Source organism: Aegilops tauschii, chromosome 1, assembly GCF_002575655.3.
Source record: "Aegilops tauschii subsp. strangulata cultivar AL8/78 chromosome 1, Aet v6.0, whole genome shotgun sequence".
NCBI classification, from domain to species: domain Eukaryota; kingdom Viridiplantae; phylum Streptophyta; class Magnoliopsida; order Poales; family Poaceae; genus Aegilops; species Aegilops tauschii.
Window position 1 is genome coordinate 325,846,651 of NC_053035.3, and position 19,248 is coordinate 325,865,898.

The 19,248-nt window shown below is 46.9% G+C and overlaps 1 protein-coding gene and 1 non-coding gene across 2 annotated transcripts; one reads left to right on the forward strand and one right to left on the reverse strand.

The window, feature by feature from the left end:
• The first annotated feature begins 3,519 nt into the window (after window positions 1-3,519).
• LOC109769809 (uncharacterized) lies at window positions 3,520-4,795 on the forward strand. Its single transcript, XM_020328516.4, has one exon. The coding sequence runs from the start codon at window positions 3,677-3,679 to the stop codon at window positions 4,589-4,591; it is 915 nt and encodes a 304-aa protein (XP_020184105.1). The 5' UTR covers window positions 3,520-3,676; the 3' UTR covers window positions 4,592-4,795.
• Window positions 4,796-5,971: 1,176 nt separating this feature from the next.
• Window positions 5,972-15,190, reverse strand: LOC109769808 (uncharacterized). Its single transcript, XR_005773746.3, has 16 exons — window positions 14,965-15,190; window positions 13,165-13,694; window positions 12,664-12,913; window positions 11,953-12,251; window positions 11,524-11,703; window positions 10,615-11,352; window positions 10,442-10,536; window positions 10,302-10,355; window positions 9,950-10,038; window positions 9,807-9,872; window positions 9,061-9,609; window positions 8,007-8,081; window positions 7,805-7,875; window positions 7,665-7,722; window positions 7,102-7,303; window positions 5,972-6,941 (listed from the first exon to the last, which is right to left on the reverse strand). It is a non-coding gene; the product is annotated as an uncharacterized protein (transcript).
• Between the last annotated feature and the right edge of the window lie 4,058 nt (window positions 15,191-19,248).

A 19,248-nucleotide genomic window follows, 5' to 3' on the forward strand; every position in this document is an offset into this window, starting at 1 on the left:
ACTAGGGGAGGGGGGCGCGGCCCCTCTTTCCCTTTCCCTCTCCCTCTCCCTCTCTTTCCTTCCCCCTTCCCTCTTCCTAGTTGGACTAGGAAAGGGGAGTCCTACTCCTACTAGGAGGAGGACTCCCCCCTCCTTGGCGCGCCCCAAGGGACGGTCGGCCTCCCCCCTTGCTCCTTTATATACGGGGGCGGGGGGCATCCTAGGACACACAGGTTGATTGTTCCAAGCCGTGTGCGGTACCCCCCTCCACCATAATCCACCTCGATCATATCGTAGCGGTGCTTAGACGAAGCCCTGCGTCGGTAGCAACATCATCACCGTCATCATGCCGTCGTGCTGACGGAACTCTCCCGCGAAGCTCTGCTGGATCGGAGTTCGTGGGACGTCATCGAGCTGAACGTGTGCTGAACTCGGAGGTGCTGTGCGTTCGGTACTTGGATCGGTCGGATCGTGAAGACGTGCGACTACATCAACCGCGTTCTCATAACACTTCCGCTTATGGTCTACGAGGGTACGTGGACAACACTCTCCCCTCTCGTTGCTATACATCACCATAATCTTGCGTGTGCGTAGGAAATTTTTGAAATTGCTATGTTCCCCAACAGTTTGCTCATGCTAAAGGTCTGCGTCAAGAGATCCAAGTTCCCCGCTACTTTTCGTCATAGCCATGGATGCTCTGTCCGCTCTCATCTGCAAGGCATCCAGCGAGGGTGTGCTTTCCTCCTTCAACGGAATCAAGGCAAACCATAGATTGTCCATATACGCAGACGACGTGGCCCTTTTCATCCGGCCCACAGCCCAGGACCTCTCATGCGTGAGAGCAATGCTACAGGTGTTCGGTCATGCTTCTGGTTTGCGTGTTAACTACAGAAAAACTTCGGCCATCGTGATACAAGGGCAACAGGAAGATGGAGATAGGGTTCAACACTATTTGAACTGCCGGGGGGAAGATTGGCCATGCAAATATCTTGGTCCTCAACTTAGTGTACATCAGCTCACCCGAGTGGAGTGGCAGCCCTTGCTTGACCAGGCAAAGAGATTCATACCATCTTGGCAAAGGGGACTGATCCAGAGGCCTGGCAGACTTGTGCTTGTCAAGAGTGTGCTATCGGCGCGCCCGGTACACCACTTGCTAGTCATGGACGCACCCCAATGGGTATTTGAAGAGATCGACAAATGGATGTGTGCCTTTTTCTGGGCAGGGAAAGAATCAGTGAACGGAGGGCAATGTCTGGTGGCGTGGCAAACTATTTGCAGGCCAACTTGCTTTGGAGGATTGGGAGTCAAGAACCTAAAGTTGCAAGGACTAGCCATGAGAGTGCGTTGGGAGTGGCTGAGCAGGACTGACCTCACTCGTCCTTGGCAAGGTCTACAACTCATGGTGGATCAAGAGGCAAGAGCAGTCTTTGATAGCATGGTGCTAATAAAGGTAGGAGAAGGTAGCAGGGTCTTGTTCTGGACAGACAGATGGCTACATGGTTTCGCCGTCGGTGACATAGCTCCCTTGATTGCTGGCATGGTGGATGCTAGAACCAAGCGGAAGAGAATAGTGCAACAGGCTCTAATGGAGGATGATTGGTTACATGACATCAGAGACGAGCTTTCTTTTACGGCACACATGCAGTTAATCCACTTGCAGCAGGCAATTGCAACGGTTGACAGGGATGTCTAGGAGGAGGATCAGTTCACTTGGCCTTGCGACGCCTCAGGTGCATACACCACGAAATCCACCTACAGTCGTCTTTGCCAGGGGTTAACGCGTCCTGCCGCAGCCCAGTGGATCTGGCGTAGCTGGGCACCCCTCAGGTGCAAAATCTTTGCCTGGCTAGCTTCCCAAAACAGGCTATGGACATCTGATCAGCGAGCGCGGCACGGTTTGCAGGACGCTCCTTCGGTGTGCTATACGTGCTGCCAAGAGAAGGACAATGTGGATCACATCTTGGCACAATGTGTCTATGCGAGGCAAGTGTGGCACGGATGCTTCGATTACTTACAAGTCAACTTACGCATCCCGAGCCATGATGATTCCTTCATGGAATGGTGGGGAAGGACACGGGTTACCTTACAGGGATTGGATAAGCGAGGTCTTGACTCCTTCATCATCGCGACAGCTTGGCAGCTTTGGAAGCAAAGGAACGCGAGGGTGTTCAATCGGATCGATCAGATTAGAACGCCGGCAAATTTAGTGCGTCAAATCTTTGAGGACATCAAGCTATGGAAACTTGCGGGAGTAGGAGTTGTGGGTTTAGCTAGATTTGTGAGAGAGTAGCTTTTCTTTCTCTGTTGGAGTTGGTGTAATCGTGATGATGTTCGCATCAGTCACGAATCTTGTAAAAATTGCTTCTCTCTTTTATAAAAATACGGTACGCATTTGGCATACTCTTAAAAAAAAAGGGTGAAGTTTTTTATTTTTTTGCGAGGAGTGAAGTTGACGCCATTTAAGCTTGTACACTTAATCTTCGTACATGGAATTAGAAACGAAAATCCTGTAATCACCCAAAAAGTATGCAGCAAAGGACTAAACGGTTTAAGTGATCTGGCTATTTTTTCTAAAAAATAAATAAATAAAGAAGCGAGAGGCGGTTTCTCTTGTGCACTATCGGCCAAATGCAAGTGTGTGTAATTGGAAGGCAACAAGATAGCGCCAGTTTCTGGTATGAAGGTTGCGATCTTCCCTCGCATGCAGCCATCTTTTTTTTTCTACGCACATGCTCACGCGTGGGCGCACTCATACAGGAGCATGCAGAGCCCCTTCTGGCTACACCTACACGTATACCACTACCAGCCATGAAACTGCAGCTGCAGCATGTGGTACATGGAACTATGGAAGAAGACTTCATGACGCCAAACCTTTAATCTTTAAGATAGTGTGCAATTTAATATTTGAATTACTCAAAATTTTGTGGTACTACTTAGTAACTTGTAAAACTTGTAAAGTTGTAGTCATAAATTGGTCGGTTTAGAAGTAATTTTTTGCAGCACACAAACATAAAACCAGCATCAGACCCTTCTTTTAGATAAACAGAAGCATCGTAACGGCGACAAGCTTCAGATTGGTACTACAACTCATCGACTCTTATCAGCAAATAAGATATCGCCCGACGGCACCAGTATTTGGCGGATTGCGACCGATCCTCCCTCCCTCCCTCCCCCACGGCACGTCGCACCCTGGGGCTGGAGATAACAGGAAACGGCAGAGCGCAGCATGGACGCCTCGCGGGCCACCTTCCCCGCACCACTCGAGAGAAACGGTAGCACTAGCAGGTCGCGACGCGTGACATCCAGCCCCGCCTGGCCTGGCCTGGCCCGGCACATCGCGCGCGCACGCACGCACGCACGCCGTGTAGCCAGCCGGGCATGCAAATGCGTCCATCGCCGGCGGTTCGCGGGTGACGCCGGCCATACCATCCGTCCCACGCACCGCCCGCCGGAAACCACCGAAAACGCCCAAAAACCCCACGGAAAACGCCCGAAACGCGAAACTGTAAAGCGCGCCCGCCCACCTAACACGCCCGCAGGAGCACACGAACCAACCAACGCCCTCCCCTCTCTCGCCCCGCATCCCGTCCCCCGGCCCAACCGCACGCCCACGTCCACGTACGTCCTTATATGCACAACCCACGCGGCAGCCGCAGCCGAGACCGAGACCGACGCGGGTAGAGAGGGGAGAGGAGGCATGCCGGACGGCGGGGGCGGGTCGGACGGCGCGGGGACGGGGGCGGGGAGGATCAAGGGGTCGTGGAGCCCCGAGGAGGACGAGCTGCTGCGCGACGCCGTGGCGCGCCACGGGGCCAGGAACTGGACCGTCATCAGCGCCGAGATCCCCGGCCGGACGGGCAAATCCTGCCGCCTGCGCTGGTGCAACCAGCTCAGCCCCGGGGTGCACCGCCGCGCCTTCACCCCCGACGAGGACCGCCTCATCTTCGACCTCCACAGCAAGCACGGCAACAAGTGGGCCACCATCGCGCGCAAGCTCGTCGGCCGCACCGACAACTCCGTCAAGAACCACTGGAACTCCACGCTGCGGAAACGCCGCAGGGCGGCCGCGGCCGCCGCCACCGCGGGCAACGCGGCGGGCGGGCCCGTCTTCGCGCCTGCCGCTGCCATGTCGTTCCAATCTGTGGATCTCACCAAGGGCGGGGAGGACGACTACGACGACGACGACGACAGCGACGGCTCGGTGGAACCGCCCGCCAACGCCAAGCGGCCCCGCGTGGACGTCCCTCCCGCGGTGAAGGTGGACGACCAGGCGCCGCCGCCCGACCCGCCCACGTCGCTGTCACTCAGCCTGCCGGGAACCGGGGTCGGCGCCGTCACCCCGCCGGCTCCCCCGGCGCCAGTGCCGGCGCCAGCGCCGGTGAAGGAGGCGTGGATGGAGAGCGCGAGGGCGATGCTGGAGCAGAACCCGTGGTTCATGGAGGCGATGAAGCGGATGGTCGAAGATGAGGTGCGGCGGCAAATGGGCAGTGTGTGCTCCATCATGGCGTCCCTGGGCAGAGCCGGCGCGGCGGCGGCCACCCTGCCGACGGCCAGGGTCGATCGGGCAGAAACGCACCCGGCAGGCGGTCGAGACCAACGGACGGACGGATAGACGAGACGCCAAGCATCTGCATTGCATGTTCCATTCAACTCCTCGTTGTTACTCGTCGATCTCACCCATGTCCGTCATCCATTTCCATCCCCTGCTAGTAGAATCTAGCTAGTAGTTTTTTTTTTGTTGGTTTATTTACCTTAGAAGAAATTACTCCTGCAAGAGAAACAGAAGCATTTCGGATGCGCACTGTTTTCCTGTGAATTAGTTGGGCCGGTTGGATCGATGGATCGCTACTATTTTCCTGTTGGGGAGTTCGTTCAGGTGTGGTTGCGATTATCACTGAATGTGTTGTGCGTGCGTTGAGTTTGGTTGGGTGGGCGAGGCGTTACCCAACCGCACGCCCGCACGTCGCCGTCACGTCGTCTCGGCTCCTCGCCCAGTAACGGTTTTGCTGGTGGTTTTCAAGTGAGTACGCCAGTGGGCTCACACTTGACGGGCGTTTCCGTTACTGCTACTACATGCGAGTTTACATTTATTAGCACAAGATATGGCGGAGTATATATCTTTTTTTTTCACTTTGCTAGTCCTATTTCTATCCATCACCTGTTCAGATTTTGAGGCGTATTAAATTAATCATAAGAAAACTCACTATATGCATGTGTTTTTTTGTTATTTACGTGGTCATGCATGCATGCATTGTACTCTAATTAATAAATTTGTAAATAAACTTGAGAAAGGAACGTATTAATTATGTTCTTTTGCAAACTATAAAATTTATCAAATTCTTGGTTGGGAAGTTTTTTGAATTAGGATCTGTAAACCGGAAGGGGGTGAGTATATGTTACTCGGTATCCTAGGACACGTCCAGGCAGCAGCATCGTCGGCGTTGCATTCCTTCTTGGAGGTGCTGCTTGGTACGCGACGGATCGGAGCCTTGATCTGTGCTGGGTCGATTCTGGAGGGCGCAGCGGTGGCACGTCATCCGTGCTTTTGTCAAGCTGTCATTGTTGGCATTTGTTTCTTCTTCTTTTCTTTTGGGCTTGTTGTGCTACTCGTCACAACAATTGCTATGTGATCGGTATCCGATCTTTTATAATCAAAGCGGCATAATTAAGCTACATTTGGCGATAATAAAATGGATGGACCTTGTTATAGCAAGACTAGTTGGTACTCCCTTTCTAAAGAAATATAAGATCTTAACAGAGGGAGTGTCTCTTTCAGCTCAATTTGAAGTTCATAGTACTTGGTCCCGCAATTGGGCTGGCATAACGAGACGGGGTCACATGGTCCAGTGAAACAGGTGACAGAAAGCATCGGCCGAGATACACAAGACGTTCCGAAATAGCAAGGGAAATGCGCCTGCCAGGTAGCAACGGAGGTGTGCGCCAACTGTTGCGGCAGACCGCAACCAACAAAAACGCCAACAGGCAACAGAAGTAAAGCTATAACCGACGCCGCTTTATTTTAGCACAAGGGGATACCATATGTACAGCCTTTCAAGTACAGTCAAGCAACCGGCCTCCCTGCCTTGTACAGCACCAAAATAGATATGTACAGTACAGAGTGACGTGTTGTACAAGGTAGGGAGGCGAGCTGCACGCCGATGATACAAAGGGGGGGAGGGGTGTGAGGTCTCTACAAGCTTTTATCGAAAAAGAAAAAATGCTACCTGGAGACTATCCGGCCTGGTGTTAAACCTGCTGGGGTTGGTGGTTATCTTGAGAGAACCACCTGTTACCTGTGCACTATATGAAGCTTTCTATGTGGGCCTATATCATCATATTAATCTCGTTGATGTCGTCCATGGGGATCTCGAGGCCCATCAAGTCGAGATCCTGGAACCCATCGTCGTCGTCTATATTATTCAACCAGCCGCCGAAATCGCCGTCGATTCCTGGCAGCTCAAGGTTAGACAAGTCTGGTATTTCAGCATCGTTTGCGGGATTTGCCTGTTCATCACGTCTAGTGGCAGCAAAGGTGCTACTGTCCTTGCTCTTGTTGTCTGAAGGAGTTACTATCGTCTGCGGCTGTGGATCCGGATCCCGGGGAGGAGCACTGCCCACAGGAGCAGATATGTTGGCTGTCCTCTGTTTGGGCTTTGTTTTATTCTTCCGTTCCCCTTTTACACTGGACGATGGCGGTCGCCCTGATCTGTGCCCTTTACCTTCCCTATCTCTCTCACTTCTCTTTCCTTTTGTATTGCTAACAAGGGAAGCCCCAAGGCCCGAAGTCTTCAGGGTTCCTCCAGTTATGCTGCCTACAACCTCATCAAGCAACAATTCCCTTTGTTTTACATTATTTGTCCAGGGATCCTCCTTAGCAAATGACAGATCCGACATGTGACTGCTCGCTCGAGAAGCATCTGATGCACTAGACCTTTGGACCGATTTTGGTAGTGTATTATTTTCTGTAAAAAGACGAGTAAGAACACAAGCGATATTATAGTGAAGACAAAGCAGAACAGTATTCGGTATACACGAATGCTTACTACCAAGAGCGCAAGTATTACTTGTCTTTATGAATCTGTGTATGGGTGCTTAATAGTTAATATAAAGTACAAACAATACCTTGTGAAGCAGAATCTGGGTCCTTTCTGTGTGAAGTTGCTGATATAAACATATCCTTGAAAGGGGCTTCATCAAAGCAGCTTGTTCCTGCCTCTTCGTAGATTTGGCAACGAGCCATCGTGCGTTTAACAAAACTGAGGGCAGCATGTTTGCTAGCTCTATTAACACTTTTGCTGCTTGAATTATTTGAGCCACAGAATGCCTGTAGTTTGGCAGCAACAATAATAACCGTTTAATAAAGTATTCTAACATAATGAAATTGGGATTCACAAAAAAATGAGGTAAACAAAGCAACCAAGGTCATTATCTCATAAACAGGAAATGCTTGGTATGAGAAAACAAATCTTGATTATTAAGAAATTTTCAAACAACAATAACATCAACACAAAACCTTCAATTTTAGCAAATATCTTCATTCGACTCAAAAACCCAAGTAAAACAAAATTAGGGTTATATTCATACTATATTAGCAATTAGGAAACTACATTAGTGCACCCTAGCCAATGACCCAAAGAAATTAAGAGGTAGCTGTATTTTTGAGATTTTTAGAATGAAATTATTACCATGTATTTCTCGTAAGCAATGAGCACAAGTCTCTCCATGGCGCGCCGTGAAAATTCCCTGGTATGGGGCCGAACCGTGTAGATATAAGTTTGAAACTCATGAAATAGTGTTGTAACAAATAAGAAACAATGTACAATACCTCTGCTGAGACTCCTTCTCAGTTCTAACCATTCTGTCCAACTTCGCTAGTAACTTTTCCTTCTCGAGAACCTTCAACACCATAAAAGGATTACAATTAACTTGACATCGTATGTTGAAGGAATGAGCCAATGACACTCAAAATAGTGAAACAGGTTAGTCGACGCGCACACACACACACATGTATAGTGATTTATTAATACCTCCTTATGAAGTTGGCCTTCTAATCTACAGATTTCAGCATTGACATCCTCGTCTTCACTCTGTGCAAGATCAGGCTGGAATGGTAACAGAACAGTCAAAACATGGAAAAACGATCTGCACTGTAATTTCAGAAAACTAAGAGACCTAAACATAAATACTTTTATCAATAAATATAAACATACATACTTCTATCAATAAATATAAACATCAATATTTATTAATAAATAGAGCTAAACATAAATACCCATATTCAAATGCTTATAAAATTTACCTACTATTTGCCTCCAATACTCATCATATTACTATTATTATTATTCGGCTGGAGGTATATTTGGTGTGTAGCATAAAATACTCTTCACATGTCCAACATTCTTAACAGTTGAAAAACATAGCCCCTACTAAATAAGAAGGCACCTAATTATTAAACTAACAATAGAAGAAACTGCTAATGCAGTGACTTCTGAACTAGGTCTACTATGGCTGTTCATTAGCAATAACCCACCAAAAACGGTGCAACGTGTTAAGCTTCATGCACTAGCCCCCTCTCACGTGTGACGCGGGAAGTCAACACGTGAATAGACTCAAAGAGGTATGGCTACAGAGGCCTATACGTGGACACAGAGGGGGGCAGCAGCAATTTTTTAATAAATTGCAAAAGCCTGGACATGAACTCAAGACCCTAGGTCCTAAACCACGTTAAGCTTCATGCACTAGCCAACACAACCAAAAGTACGAACTGATGGAAAGGGCTAGGCAATCCACATATACACTTCAACACGAGCAAGCTGTTGGAATATGAGCAGTCTCGACAGATTAGGCAAACCCACTCATGAGTGATCTAACTTCAATGGTTGTCAACCTCTTACTGCTAAGGCAATCAGGTTATTATCTGATTACGCAAAAGAAATGGATTGAAAATAAGCTGTTACTGAGAGTAGACCATGCATGTTTGTGTACAAAATGCACATGGGAAGATAATCAATGAAAAATAAAATCCTACGTAACCAAAACAAATTGCATAAAATGCTACTGTAATAGTGACAAGATACCTACCACGGGTTCAATAGATACACCCACTTCACTTAGCTCGATGATAATCCTATCACTGAAGCACATTTCACTGTACTGAAACTCGGGCCACACCTTGGCCTTCTCCATGACATTACTGTTCTTTTGTGACGGTTCATCATTGTATTTCCAATCAGATCCCAACATGAAACCATTAGGGCAATTCCCTGCAGCTTCAAAATTCAGCAAAGGCTCCAACTTATAACCTTCTGAATGAGATTTCCATCCTCCTTCATCAAAATGTATTTCATGTGTATCGAATGGATATCCTTCGCTTCTGTAACCGTCGTTGGCAATATCATCAACCTTATCTTCATCTATCCAAGCTTGAATAAGTCTTTGGCCAACCGAACCAACTTCTCGCACATCAATTCCTTGGACAAGTTGATCCAGGATAGGTTCGATGCAGCTTGTCCCCCAGGCGCCTGAATCATTCACCATCCCATTCAGGGCATACCCATTTGGAAGAGCACTATGGTCATCTTTGTTGCTACCAGCCGGAGTTGATGGCTCTGAAATGTATTCAAGGCTACCCTGCAAAATTGAAAAATTTCAGCATAAATTGACTGGACCAGAAGAAAATGGTAGGGATTAATGTTAAATAGAGGGTATCAAACTATGAATGCATTCTCGACTTCTATATATGGTAACTACCCACAAATGCATAGCTAATCAGACATATTTTTACATAGTGTAATGAAAGGAGTAATCTTCATAGCCTACTATAGTACCTTGTATTTCTGACTTTCGTCTCCTTCAACTGACCTGCTCGCAGCAGAGTCATCTAGCAAATGTATCTAAACAATTGAAGTATTAATCAAGAAACTGACGAGTAAAGAGTAATTATTTTGATAGAAAATAAGATCATGTATACCTGTTCACTTAGGTACGCTATGTCTTCTGTGGTCACAAAACCAAAGAAAGGATCCACCTGCCGCCAAAATGCACTTCCATAAGCAGACCCTAAAACAAGCAGAAACATCACTCAGTAACTTCCAAATAAAAAGATGATGCTGACTATGAAGTCAATGGTCAAAATCGTCAAAACTGTGTTGAAAGTTGAAACCAGTTCATGGTTGGTTTTTGTCCGGTTTTGGAAGTCTGAGGTTGTAAAGTAGACAGTTTTGAAGTTCGGGGTTGTATCTTAGACTTTGTTGACAATTCAGGGTTGTAATATGGACTTCTGTCAAAGATAAATGCTGGACTTTAAGGAGTATAGTAAATACTTAGAGCAGAATTTGCTGAAGCAAGCAGTTCCTCATGATCATCTTCTGATTGCACTGGCAAGTGAATAACACAACGTCAGCAGAATGAAAGAACACCAGAATCACAAACAACAGTTGAACACTCGGTGGTGGGCACGTACCAGGAGAGTCCGCCTGCAGATTGCTAATTGTATGCCTAGGGCGTGCATTGCCTTTACGCTCTGATATCTTCTTTATCAGTGGTCTTCCAGATTTACTGCAAGGAAAATTCACTGTAAGAATATCTCTGAGCCGTATCTCAAATGACTTGCGGTTGGTTGAGGAAAAATCTCACCTTTCGTTTCTCTCTGAGACTGTCCTTACACTTCTTTGTTTTGTAATCGGAGCATTTTCAAGCTTGTCAAGTGATGAAGGGGTACTGGGCCTGGTTGGAGTAAAACCACGACCAATCCTTCCTTGTCTTCGTGAAGCATCGCCAATATCTTCATCAGCAGAAAACTTATTCTTTTTGGAAGGATGCCCAAGCATTGCAGTCTTTTGAAAACCACAGTGGCCATCATCCAGTTCACCAGCCCTTTTGCTTTTGTCCCTCAACTTTTTCTCAGCAAATCCAAACTCGCCTCCTTCAGGTCCAGTTGAGTGCCCATGATCTCCCCTTTTGGCTTGTTGTGAAGCATTTATAGACGCACGCCTGGGTAACCCGGCAGATTGTTCACTGATAGATGGACTTTCAAGCGAACCAGATACTAATGTCCCATCAGTGCTTGTGATGATGGGGACTAGATTTGACTTCCTTGCTGAACGGGAAATCTTCTGAGGCCTCTGCCCACCCCACTGGGTGGGAGGGGATAGTGAATGTGCAGACTTTGTACGTTTAGAATTGCCAGATCCACTAGCAGAATTCAACTTATTTGTGGCAGAAGGATGTTCCCAGTCATCAGGATTAGCTTGTAGTCGATGCCTGTTTGGAGATGACTTTAATAATGAACCAGAGTTTGATCGGGGTCCCCTAGCAGACCCGTTTGCCTTTGATACTGCTGTGATATTAGAACTAGTGTCATCTTCATTGAGTCTGAAAAATTCAATGCATCAGATGCCATGCATTTTTTTACTTGCAGAAAGAAGCAAATATTGGTAGAAAAAAGTAAGTCTTGACACACAGGATGTAACTACATCCATTCGATGTGGCAAGTGATGAATTGGGGTAAGAGGATACAAAGTGAAAGGTAGAGAAACATCTTACTTGTTAATAGCTTTGGGATTGGACATTTCCTTATCTAAAACAAGTTGTCGATCCCTTTTGTTAGTAGGATGGAAACCACTGTCTTGGTCATTCCTATTCAGGGATCGCCCAACAAGACCATTTTGTGCAGAAAACAAGTCCGCTTTACCAGTACCAGAGACAGATGCAACAGCTCCAGACCTGCACATTCAGTTTCACATAATTAATACCCAGAAGAAGAAGAAGAAGAAGAAGAAGAAGAAGAAGAAGAAGAAAGATGCTGATTAAATTGTCAAATGGTCATGAGAAGGACTTCCTATTAAATTTAGTGGAATTACTGAATTTGAAGAATGTACAGAGAGAAACAGTTGAATTTCTCAGAGCAAATGAAGCCTGAACAATAGAGAATCAGTGCAATGAAAAGCAAGGATCGAAGAATGAGTCTTTCACCTGAAACTAGGGGAACTTCCCATTCTTGCCCTGGCATCACTGCTAAACTTGTGTTGCATGCCTTGTTTCTGCTCCCGGTCTACATCCATGGTTCGTGAAGTACTAACGGATGAAACATCTGCCTTGATGGCAGAACGCTTTTTCTTCATCTTTGGCTTCTCCCAACCATCAATACTAGTTGCCAAGCCTCTCGTTTTTTCTTCAAGAACTGCTTGACCACCATTTGTAACTTTCCCAGGATCCGAGCTTCTATCAACGGGTGCCAACCCCCTTGACATACTCGCGGTCCTTGAGTCCATCTAGTAAACCAGAAATAAGCCGTGTTATCAATTAAGAGAACAATGGAATGTAAACTAAACAAATATATAAAAATCCATAATAATAAGTTAAATAAAACTGGCAGGTCATCTGATTTCCATGCACAAGAAATATCATTGCATGCAAGTTAACAATGACAAAACAGCATATCAGTCAATCTAGTAGAACATATAGCTAAACAACATGATAAATGGAGAGAAAATCAGTTTAAAGCAAGGCCTAATTTGATAGTGTGGAAAACTAATAGAGAACCACACGTACACTGAGTAGCAACACATAGTCATATCATTCCTTTTTGTACAACACTGTAGCAACTAGTTATTAAACAACCATTTAGAAGAAAAGAAGTGACAAGCGAAGAGTTAAACAAAATTTAGCGCTGCAAGCTACAACCTCCGTCATGGATGTACGCAATCTCCTATTTTGTACTGCATTCTTTGTCCTCTCTTCTCTTTGAGGCCCAAGTTCTGCATCATCTGCATTCAGATGGCCGTGCGGGCCAATCCTGGACATAGCTCCTCCACACAAAGATGCAGTAGATCGTTCATTAGATGAACTGTCTCCGCGGGAACGTTTTCGTGTAATGTTAGGACAACATTTATCAATCTTCGCTACAGCAGCACCAAAAGCTCTAGCTCTTAAACTGCAAAAAAAACATACTAAATAATTAGTGCATAGTTAACATAATAATCCATATGCACATTGTCTGCCCATAGAACGTTTCCTAGTACGATAAAATCAGTATTGTAGAAGAAAGGCCTATCTCCAATAAAAGATGCGTTTCTAAATTGGACACATCAGCCAATCAACTAATTAACAGAATTTGGAGTTCCGTATTTGCTGCCGTCTTTCAAATTCTTAGTTCATCTGACAAGACAGCATAGAGAGTAGTACCTAGCTTTGTTTGACATCTCATTAATGTTATGCCTCAAACGTCTGATCTCTTCAACAGAATTAGGAAAGTTCCTTCCTGTACATGGAGTTGATGTTGATTCTTCTGGGGAAGTTCCAAATATGGAACTTATTGATTTTTTTACATCTAATCGAGATGCTTTCTGATCCAAAGTTGCTGCCCTTAGTTCCATGGCAAGGGATTGAAGCAAGGTAGCAGAGTCAACTGCTGGTGATCTTGTTGAGCTTGATACTGGGAACGTCGCATAACTATCACCACCTTCACGAAAGCTTCCAGACCTTTCCAATGAAGCAGACGAATATGACCCGCGTGATCCATTGAAGTACCCATGCCCATCAGGGCTGCCAGACAACAAGTCTGACTTTGTACCAGATGCCATTAACCTGGTTCTGGCAAGTTTACGCCGCTAAAAAGTTCAACATGAGTACAAAAAGTTGCAAAAGACTAATCTTGCAACCATTTGAGCTCAAATGCCCAAGAAGCAGTGAGAGATCTCAAATCACAGAAATACCTGTCAATATAGAAGATCGTGAGTTATAAATAAATCATGGAACCAGTCTTTCACATCAAGTAACATGGTACGCTCCAAGTCCAAAGTAAGGAGCAAAAAAGATAGCTTTGACCGAAGAAAACACACGACCTTAATGGATTGTGCCACCACTTAATGTTTTAAATAAATATTTCCGCGTGTGACATCTTGTTTTATTCCATGATTTTTACAAACATAAACTTCTCTTCGTGTAAAGAAACTTTCTGCGTATTAATATTGACCGATAAAACATAGTCTGCAAAACAGGCCAACTGCAGTGTGACACACTAGTCGTACATAAATTATAAATAAACAACTCGTCCAATTATATGCAACGTGTCCCATTAATGCAACAATACTATTAATAAATGCAACCAGCTCTACTCCTTCCATAAGTCTTGGCCTCTTGGGGTACACTATGAGACACAAAATTTGTTTGTTTTCCATCAGATTAGACTTCTAATTAGTTGTCAAATCCCAAATACGGTTAATCATGCACAGACCAAAGCTCGACAGAGATACTAGTAGCTCCTGCGGATGAGCTCTAGTACAAACCAAAGACCACTTGACAATCAGCATCACCAACAGAAATGCACCATCTACAAGGAAAAGGACAACAGAGCGACTTTTACCCAAAGTTCTTGGAGCTAGCTAACAAATCAAATAAACCATGATACATGGCTCCATGCAACGTCCATCAATGACCGAAATGTAGAAGTTGCTGAAGCACAAAATGAAGCACTGAGAACTACTCTCAATTCTTTTTCAAATGTCCAGCAAACTCTGGCCATTCTCGGTTGCCAAACCCCGCAGAAAATTTGTAAGTCTCGTGGTAGCTACAATCAAGAATTCACCAATTCAGAGCTAATGAAGCTTGCCACTACAGCACTCTAGCCCGCCTCTATTGATCCAGCCGGCTCAACCAACCGCCACTCACCGCCCGGATCTCAGCAGAGATCCCAGCAATTCCAGTTAAATCCAGCACATACCATCTCTCGTGAACCTCTCCACAGCCCTGCCACCATCAGCAACACCACCATCATCCTAGACGCCCCGACCCATGCCGGATCCCGTGGCCAAACCCTTGTGGCGGATCAACCCCCGGGGTGGGCCCGCATGTCAGACCACGCGTCGCACAAAGAAATCCCTCCCGCAAGCTCAGACAGCTTGCCCCCGAGCACCCGCGCACGCGGGAATAGCACGATTGCTCGGAGGACTCAAATTGGGCGTAAACGGTGTGATTAGGGCTTACCAAGAGCGCAGGGATCCGGATCTTCAATCCGGCGGGGGAGCTCGCCGCGGAAGAGGAGCAATCGAGCGGAGAGGAGCACAGCGTCGGGGGTGGGCGGGGGGGGGGGGGGGGGGGGGGTCGCTCGGAGGAAGAGCTCGAGTTGGAGAGAGCTTCCAGGGGAGAAAGGGCGGCTTCGGTGAAGGCGGAGGAAGGAAGGGGACGAGGTGGGGTCGCCGTCGGTCTGAACGGACAAAGGGGGAAAACTAGTCAAGCTAAAAGGGTGGCGGTGACTGTGCCAATGACATGTGGGACCGGGATCGCTGGGCAGTGGCAGGGGGCTGTGATGTGTGGGGATTTCGTTGGCCTGGTGGGTACAATCTCCTGTAAAGCCAATACATACTTACGAAAGTCATCTTTTGATTCCGAGCTCATATGCTCCCACATGAACAGTAAAATCGAAAAAATATCAAAACAAATTAAAAAAAATCCAATTTTTTTTAGAGAAACATTGACAAAAGTTTTAAGTGCCTGCAAAAATTCATCATGAAATCACATTTCTGTAAGGCGTGGCAAAAAAAACAAATTCAGTGCTTCAAAATGCTTTTGAAAGTAGCTTTTTCAGAGTACTGTTTTTGTTTTTTTTGCCATGCCTTCTAGGAATGTGATTTCACGACGAATTTTTGCAGGCACTTAGAACTTTTGTCAATGTTTCTCCCAAAAAAATTGGAATTTTTTGAATTTTTTTCGATATTTTTTCGATTTTACTGTTCATGCGGGAGCATATGAGCTCGGGATCAATTCCTCCGCGTCCCAATACTTAGAGCTACTAAGAGGATGAATGCGGAAACATTGTGAAAAGGGCTTAGAATAGCTCAGGTGTGGAGGTAGGAGGTTGCTTAATGGATGGCTTGAAGAAGGTGCCATCCGAACTAAAAGGATGGGATTCAAATGTGCTAGGAAATCTGCAAAAGAGGATCATGGAGAAAAAACAAGAAGTGGAAAATATCAGGAGGAGCGAAATTAATCCTAGCACTGTGGATCGTGAGCATGTGACCAAAGAGAAATTAAATAAGTTGGAGAACCAGTTGAACACTTTTTAGAAACAATGTGCTCATGTAAAATGGCTCCATTCAGGGGATCGAAATACCGCCTACTTCCACTCTTTTGCTTCGAAGAGAAAAAGGAAAAATAAAATAGAGAAATTACAGAAAGAAGATGGATCATGGGTCGAAGATGGAGAACAACTAAAAGAGCATGTAGCAAGCTATTTTTCCAATCTGTTTTCGTCTGAAACTGGATATAACATAGACGAAGTTCTGAGAGTTGTTCCTGCTATAGTAAGTACAGACATGAATGAGATCTTATGTGCAGAATACGTACCATAAGAGATCAAAAGGGCACTTGATGATATTGGGGATCTGAAAGCACCAGGGCCGGACGCAATGTCTGCTTTATTCTATAAACGCTTCTGGGAGACAGTGGGAGAACAAGTAACAAAAGAAGCGATGAATGTACTAAAAGGAGGAACTATGCCCGAAGGGTGGAACGACACCCTAGTGGTACTTATTCCCAAAACCTCGAAGCCGAAGAACCTGAAGGAGCTGAGGCCAATAAGTCTATGTATTGTGGTCTACAAAGTGGTGGCTAAGGTACTAACAAACAGGGTAAAATTGATTCTACCTCATATTATTTCTCACAGCCAGAGTGCATTTGTACATGGTCGCATTATATCGGATAATATACTGCTTGCATATGAATTAATACACTACTTGCAAAACAAAAGAAAGGGGCCCAAGGGATATGCAACACTCAAACTTGATATGAGTAAAGCATAAGATCGTGTCGAATGGAACTTTCTTGAAGGTATGCTCTTAAAGTTGGGGTTCAGAAGGAGTTGGGTGAAATTAATAATGACATGTGTCTCAATTGTAAGATACCAAATTAAGGTTAACAATTATGTTACAGATATCATCCTACCTCAACGCGGATTAAGGCAGGGGATCCTTTATCCCCCTACCTCTTTCTCATATGTGCAGAAGGATTCTCAACGATTCATGAAGCGGAGAAAAACGGCCGACTAAGAGGTATAAAATTTGCAACAATGCTCCCAGTGTCAGCCACTTACTTTTTGCTGATGACTCTCTTTTGCTCATTGCACTACTGCAGGATGCTGCTAACGCAACAATACGATCAGAGACCCTTTGACGAAACTGTGTGCGATGCATTATTCGCAAACGGTGATGTAAAAAACCGTCAAAAAAGATGCAAAACGTTTGTGATGGCGGGTACATCAAACACGGTTCAGATTTTACTTGCGTGTGCGATGTTGGGCATACGGTTGATCCAGACGAACTGTTTGCGATTATACAGAACAACAAAAACGTGCAGCCATATCAATGTGTGTGTGAAATACGGCATACAGTTCGCTCCATTGCCGCCACACCACCGCCGAAAGCCAGGGCCATCGCCCGCTCCACCGCCGTGGTCCAAAGGCGGGAGGTGGTCGTCATGGCCGCCACCCCACTGCCGGCCATCACCCGCTCCGCCACCGCGGCCCGAAGGCGGGAGGTGGTGGTCGTGGCCGCCACCCCATCATCGGCCGCCGTGGTCGCCAGCCCACCGTCGACCGTCGGGGTCATCACCCGCTCCGCCACCGCCGCCCCGAAGGCGGGAGGTGGAGGTGGAGGCCCGCACGTGCGTCAGCGACGTTGCGCGCTACACCGAGTTCCTACGGGAGGAGGAGGGTCATCCAAAACAACTATTTGCGTTGAAGGGATGCATAAATCCTGCGCTGCGAATTTTCCCTTGACTTAAGAGGGAAGACCATAGCTTTCACTTTGCATACGGGTGTTCTCTCTAATACGTTTGCAATCAAGAGCTGCAGAAATCCTGCTCGGCACATTTTCCCTTGGCTTCCTGGGGAAGCTCTCGGTTTGCATACGGGTGTTCTAACTAAAACGTTTGCGATGAGTGTTTTATATTTAAAAACCATTGGCGTTTTTTCAAAAGAAAATCGTTTGATAAGTCTATACATTAAGAGAGAAAAACGGAAGTTCGTTCAAACCATATCTTTCATTCAGTCACACTGCGAATTTATATGCATATGATCGAGAATTCGAGATGCAGTATTAAACCCCAAAAAAACTATTTTCGGCAGCAGTGGAGGCGGCGTGCCGCGCCATCATTGTCGTTGTCGTCCTCCGGGACGCCGTTGTTGAAGTCTTCAAGGTAGCACAGAATGTTCTTCACTTGTAAATCAAACATCATGTCGCTGCGCGATCGACTGGCGGGGAGCGGGAGGACGGCAACTGGCGATGCTGAGAGGTAGCGGTCGACGGCGGCGTCCCATGCCGCTGATGGGGGGCCGCGCACGGGCACGGCAGGTGCAGCCAAACGCACGGGGTTCGGCACCGCAGTTGGTGGAGGGGGCGCGCACGGGCGCGGCAGGTGCAGCCAAACACACGGGGACTGGCGCCGCGGTGGGTGGAGGGGCGCGCACGGGCACGAGCGCTGGCATGTACACGAGCTCGCGCGGGTCCGCGTAGACCTCATTGACGCCCGCGCTTCCAGCTCTGTGATAGTGCTCGGCGACCAGCCCGTCAATTGCTACGGGGATGGTCGCTAGCGCGGGCACAGGGATGGGAGCTGGGACGGGAGCGGGGGCAGCAACCGCCGTGACCAGCTCGTTCAGGGCCATGTCCATGAGGCCCCATTCCTCCTTATTTTCTATCTCCTACGGCTCGGAGTCGACTTCACCAAACTTGAAGACTAGTGGCAAATGATCATTCCGCGCCATGGCGTTGGTGGAGGTCTGCGGGAGGGAGGGGAATGGGAGGCGAACATTAAGGCCGCCCGTATTAAACAGCGGCTTGGGCGCCATTAATGGAGAGGAAGGCGGTTGGCCATGGAACAAAGGGCTCGCTTCCTAGTGAGCCTGACAGTGTACAACCCACACGCTTCCCGGTGAGCCTGCGCATTGGAGGACAGCTTGCACGCCTCTCGGTCAGCCTGCGCACTGGAGTCCGCTCGCACGCCTCCCGTTCAGTCAAGCAGCTGTCCGCACGGCACCTCCTATAGCCATTAAAACCAAGACACGTGGCGTCACGTGAATGGTTAACAGAACGCACACGATTTGAATTATACAAACGTTTGAGATATTAAAGTGGCAACTATTTTTTCAAAATGCCTTTGTTGGTTGTTATTCGAGTGCGCCTTCTCTCAAAATGGACACGAAAAATACCACAGCATGTCGGGTGCCATTCCATGATAGCATGCCAAGTTTCATGAATTTCAGACGAGTTTTGG

Coding starts and splice junctions, on each gene's coding strand:
- LOC109769809 (XM_020328516.4), top strand. CDS start 3,677: ATGCCGGACGGCGGGGGCGGGTCGGACGGCGCGGGGACGGGGGCGGGG.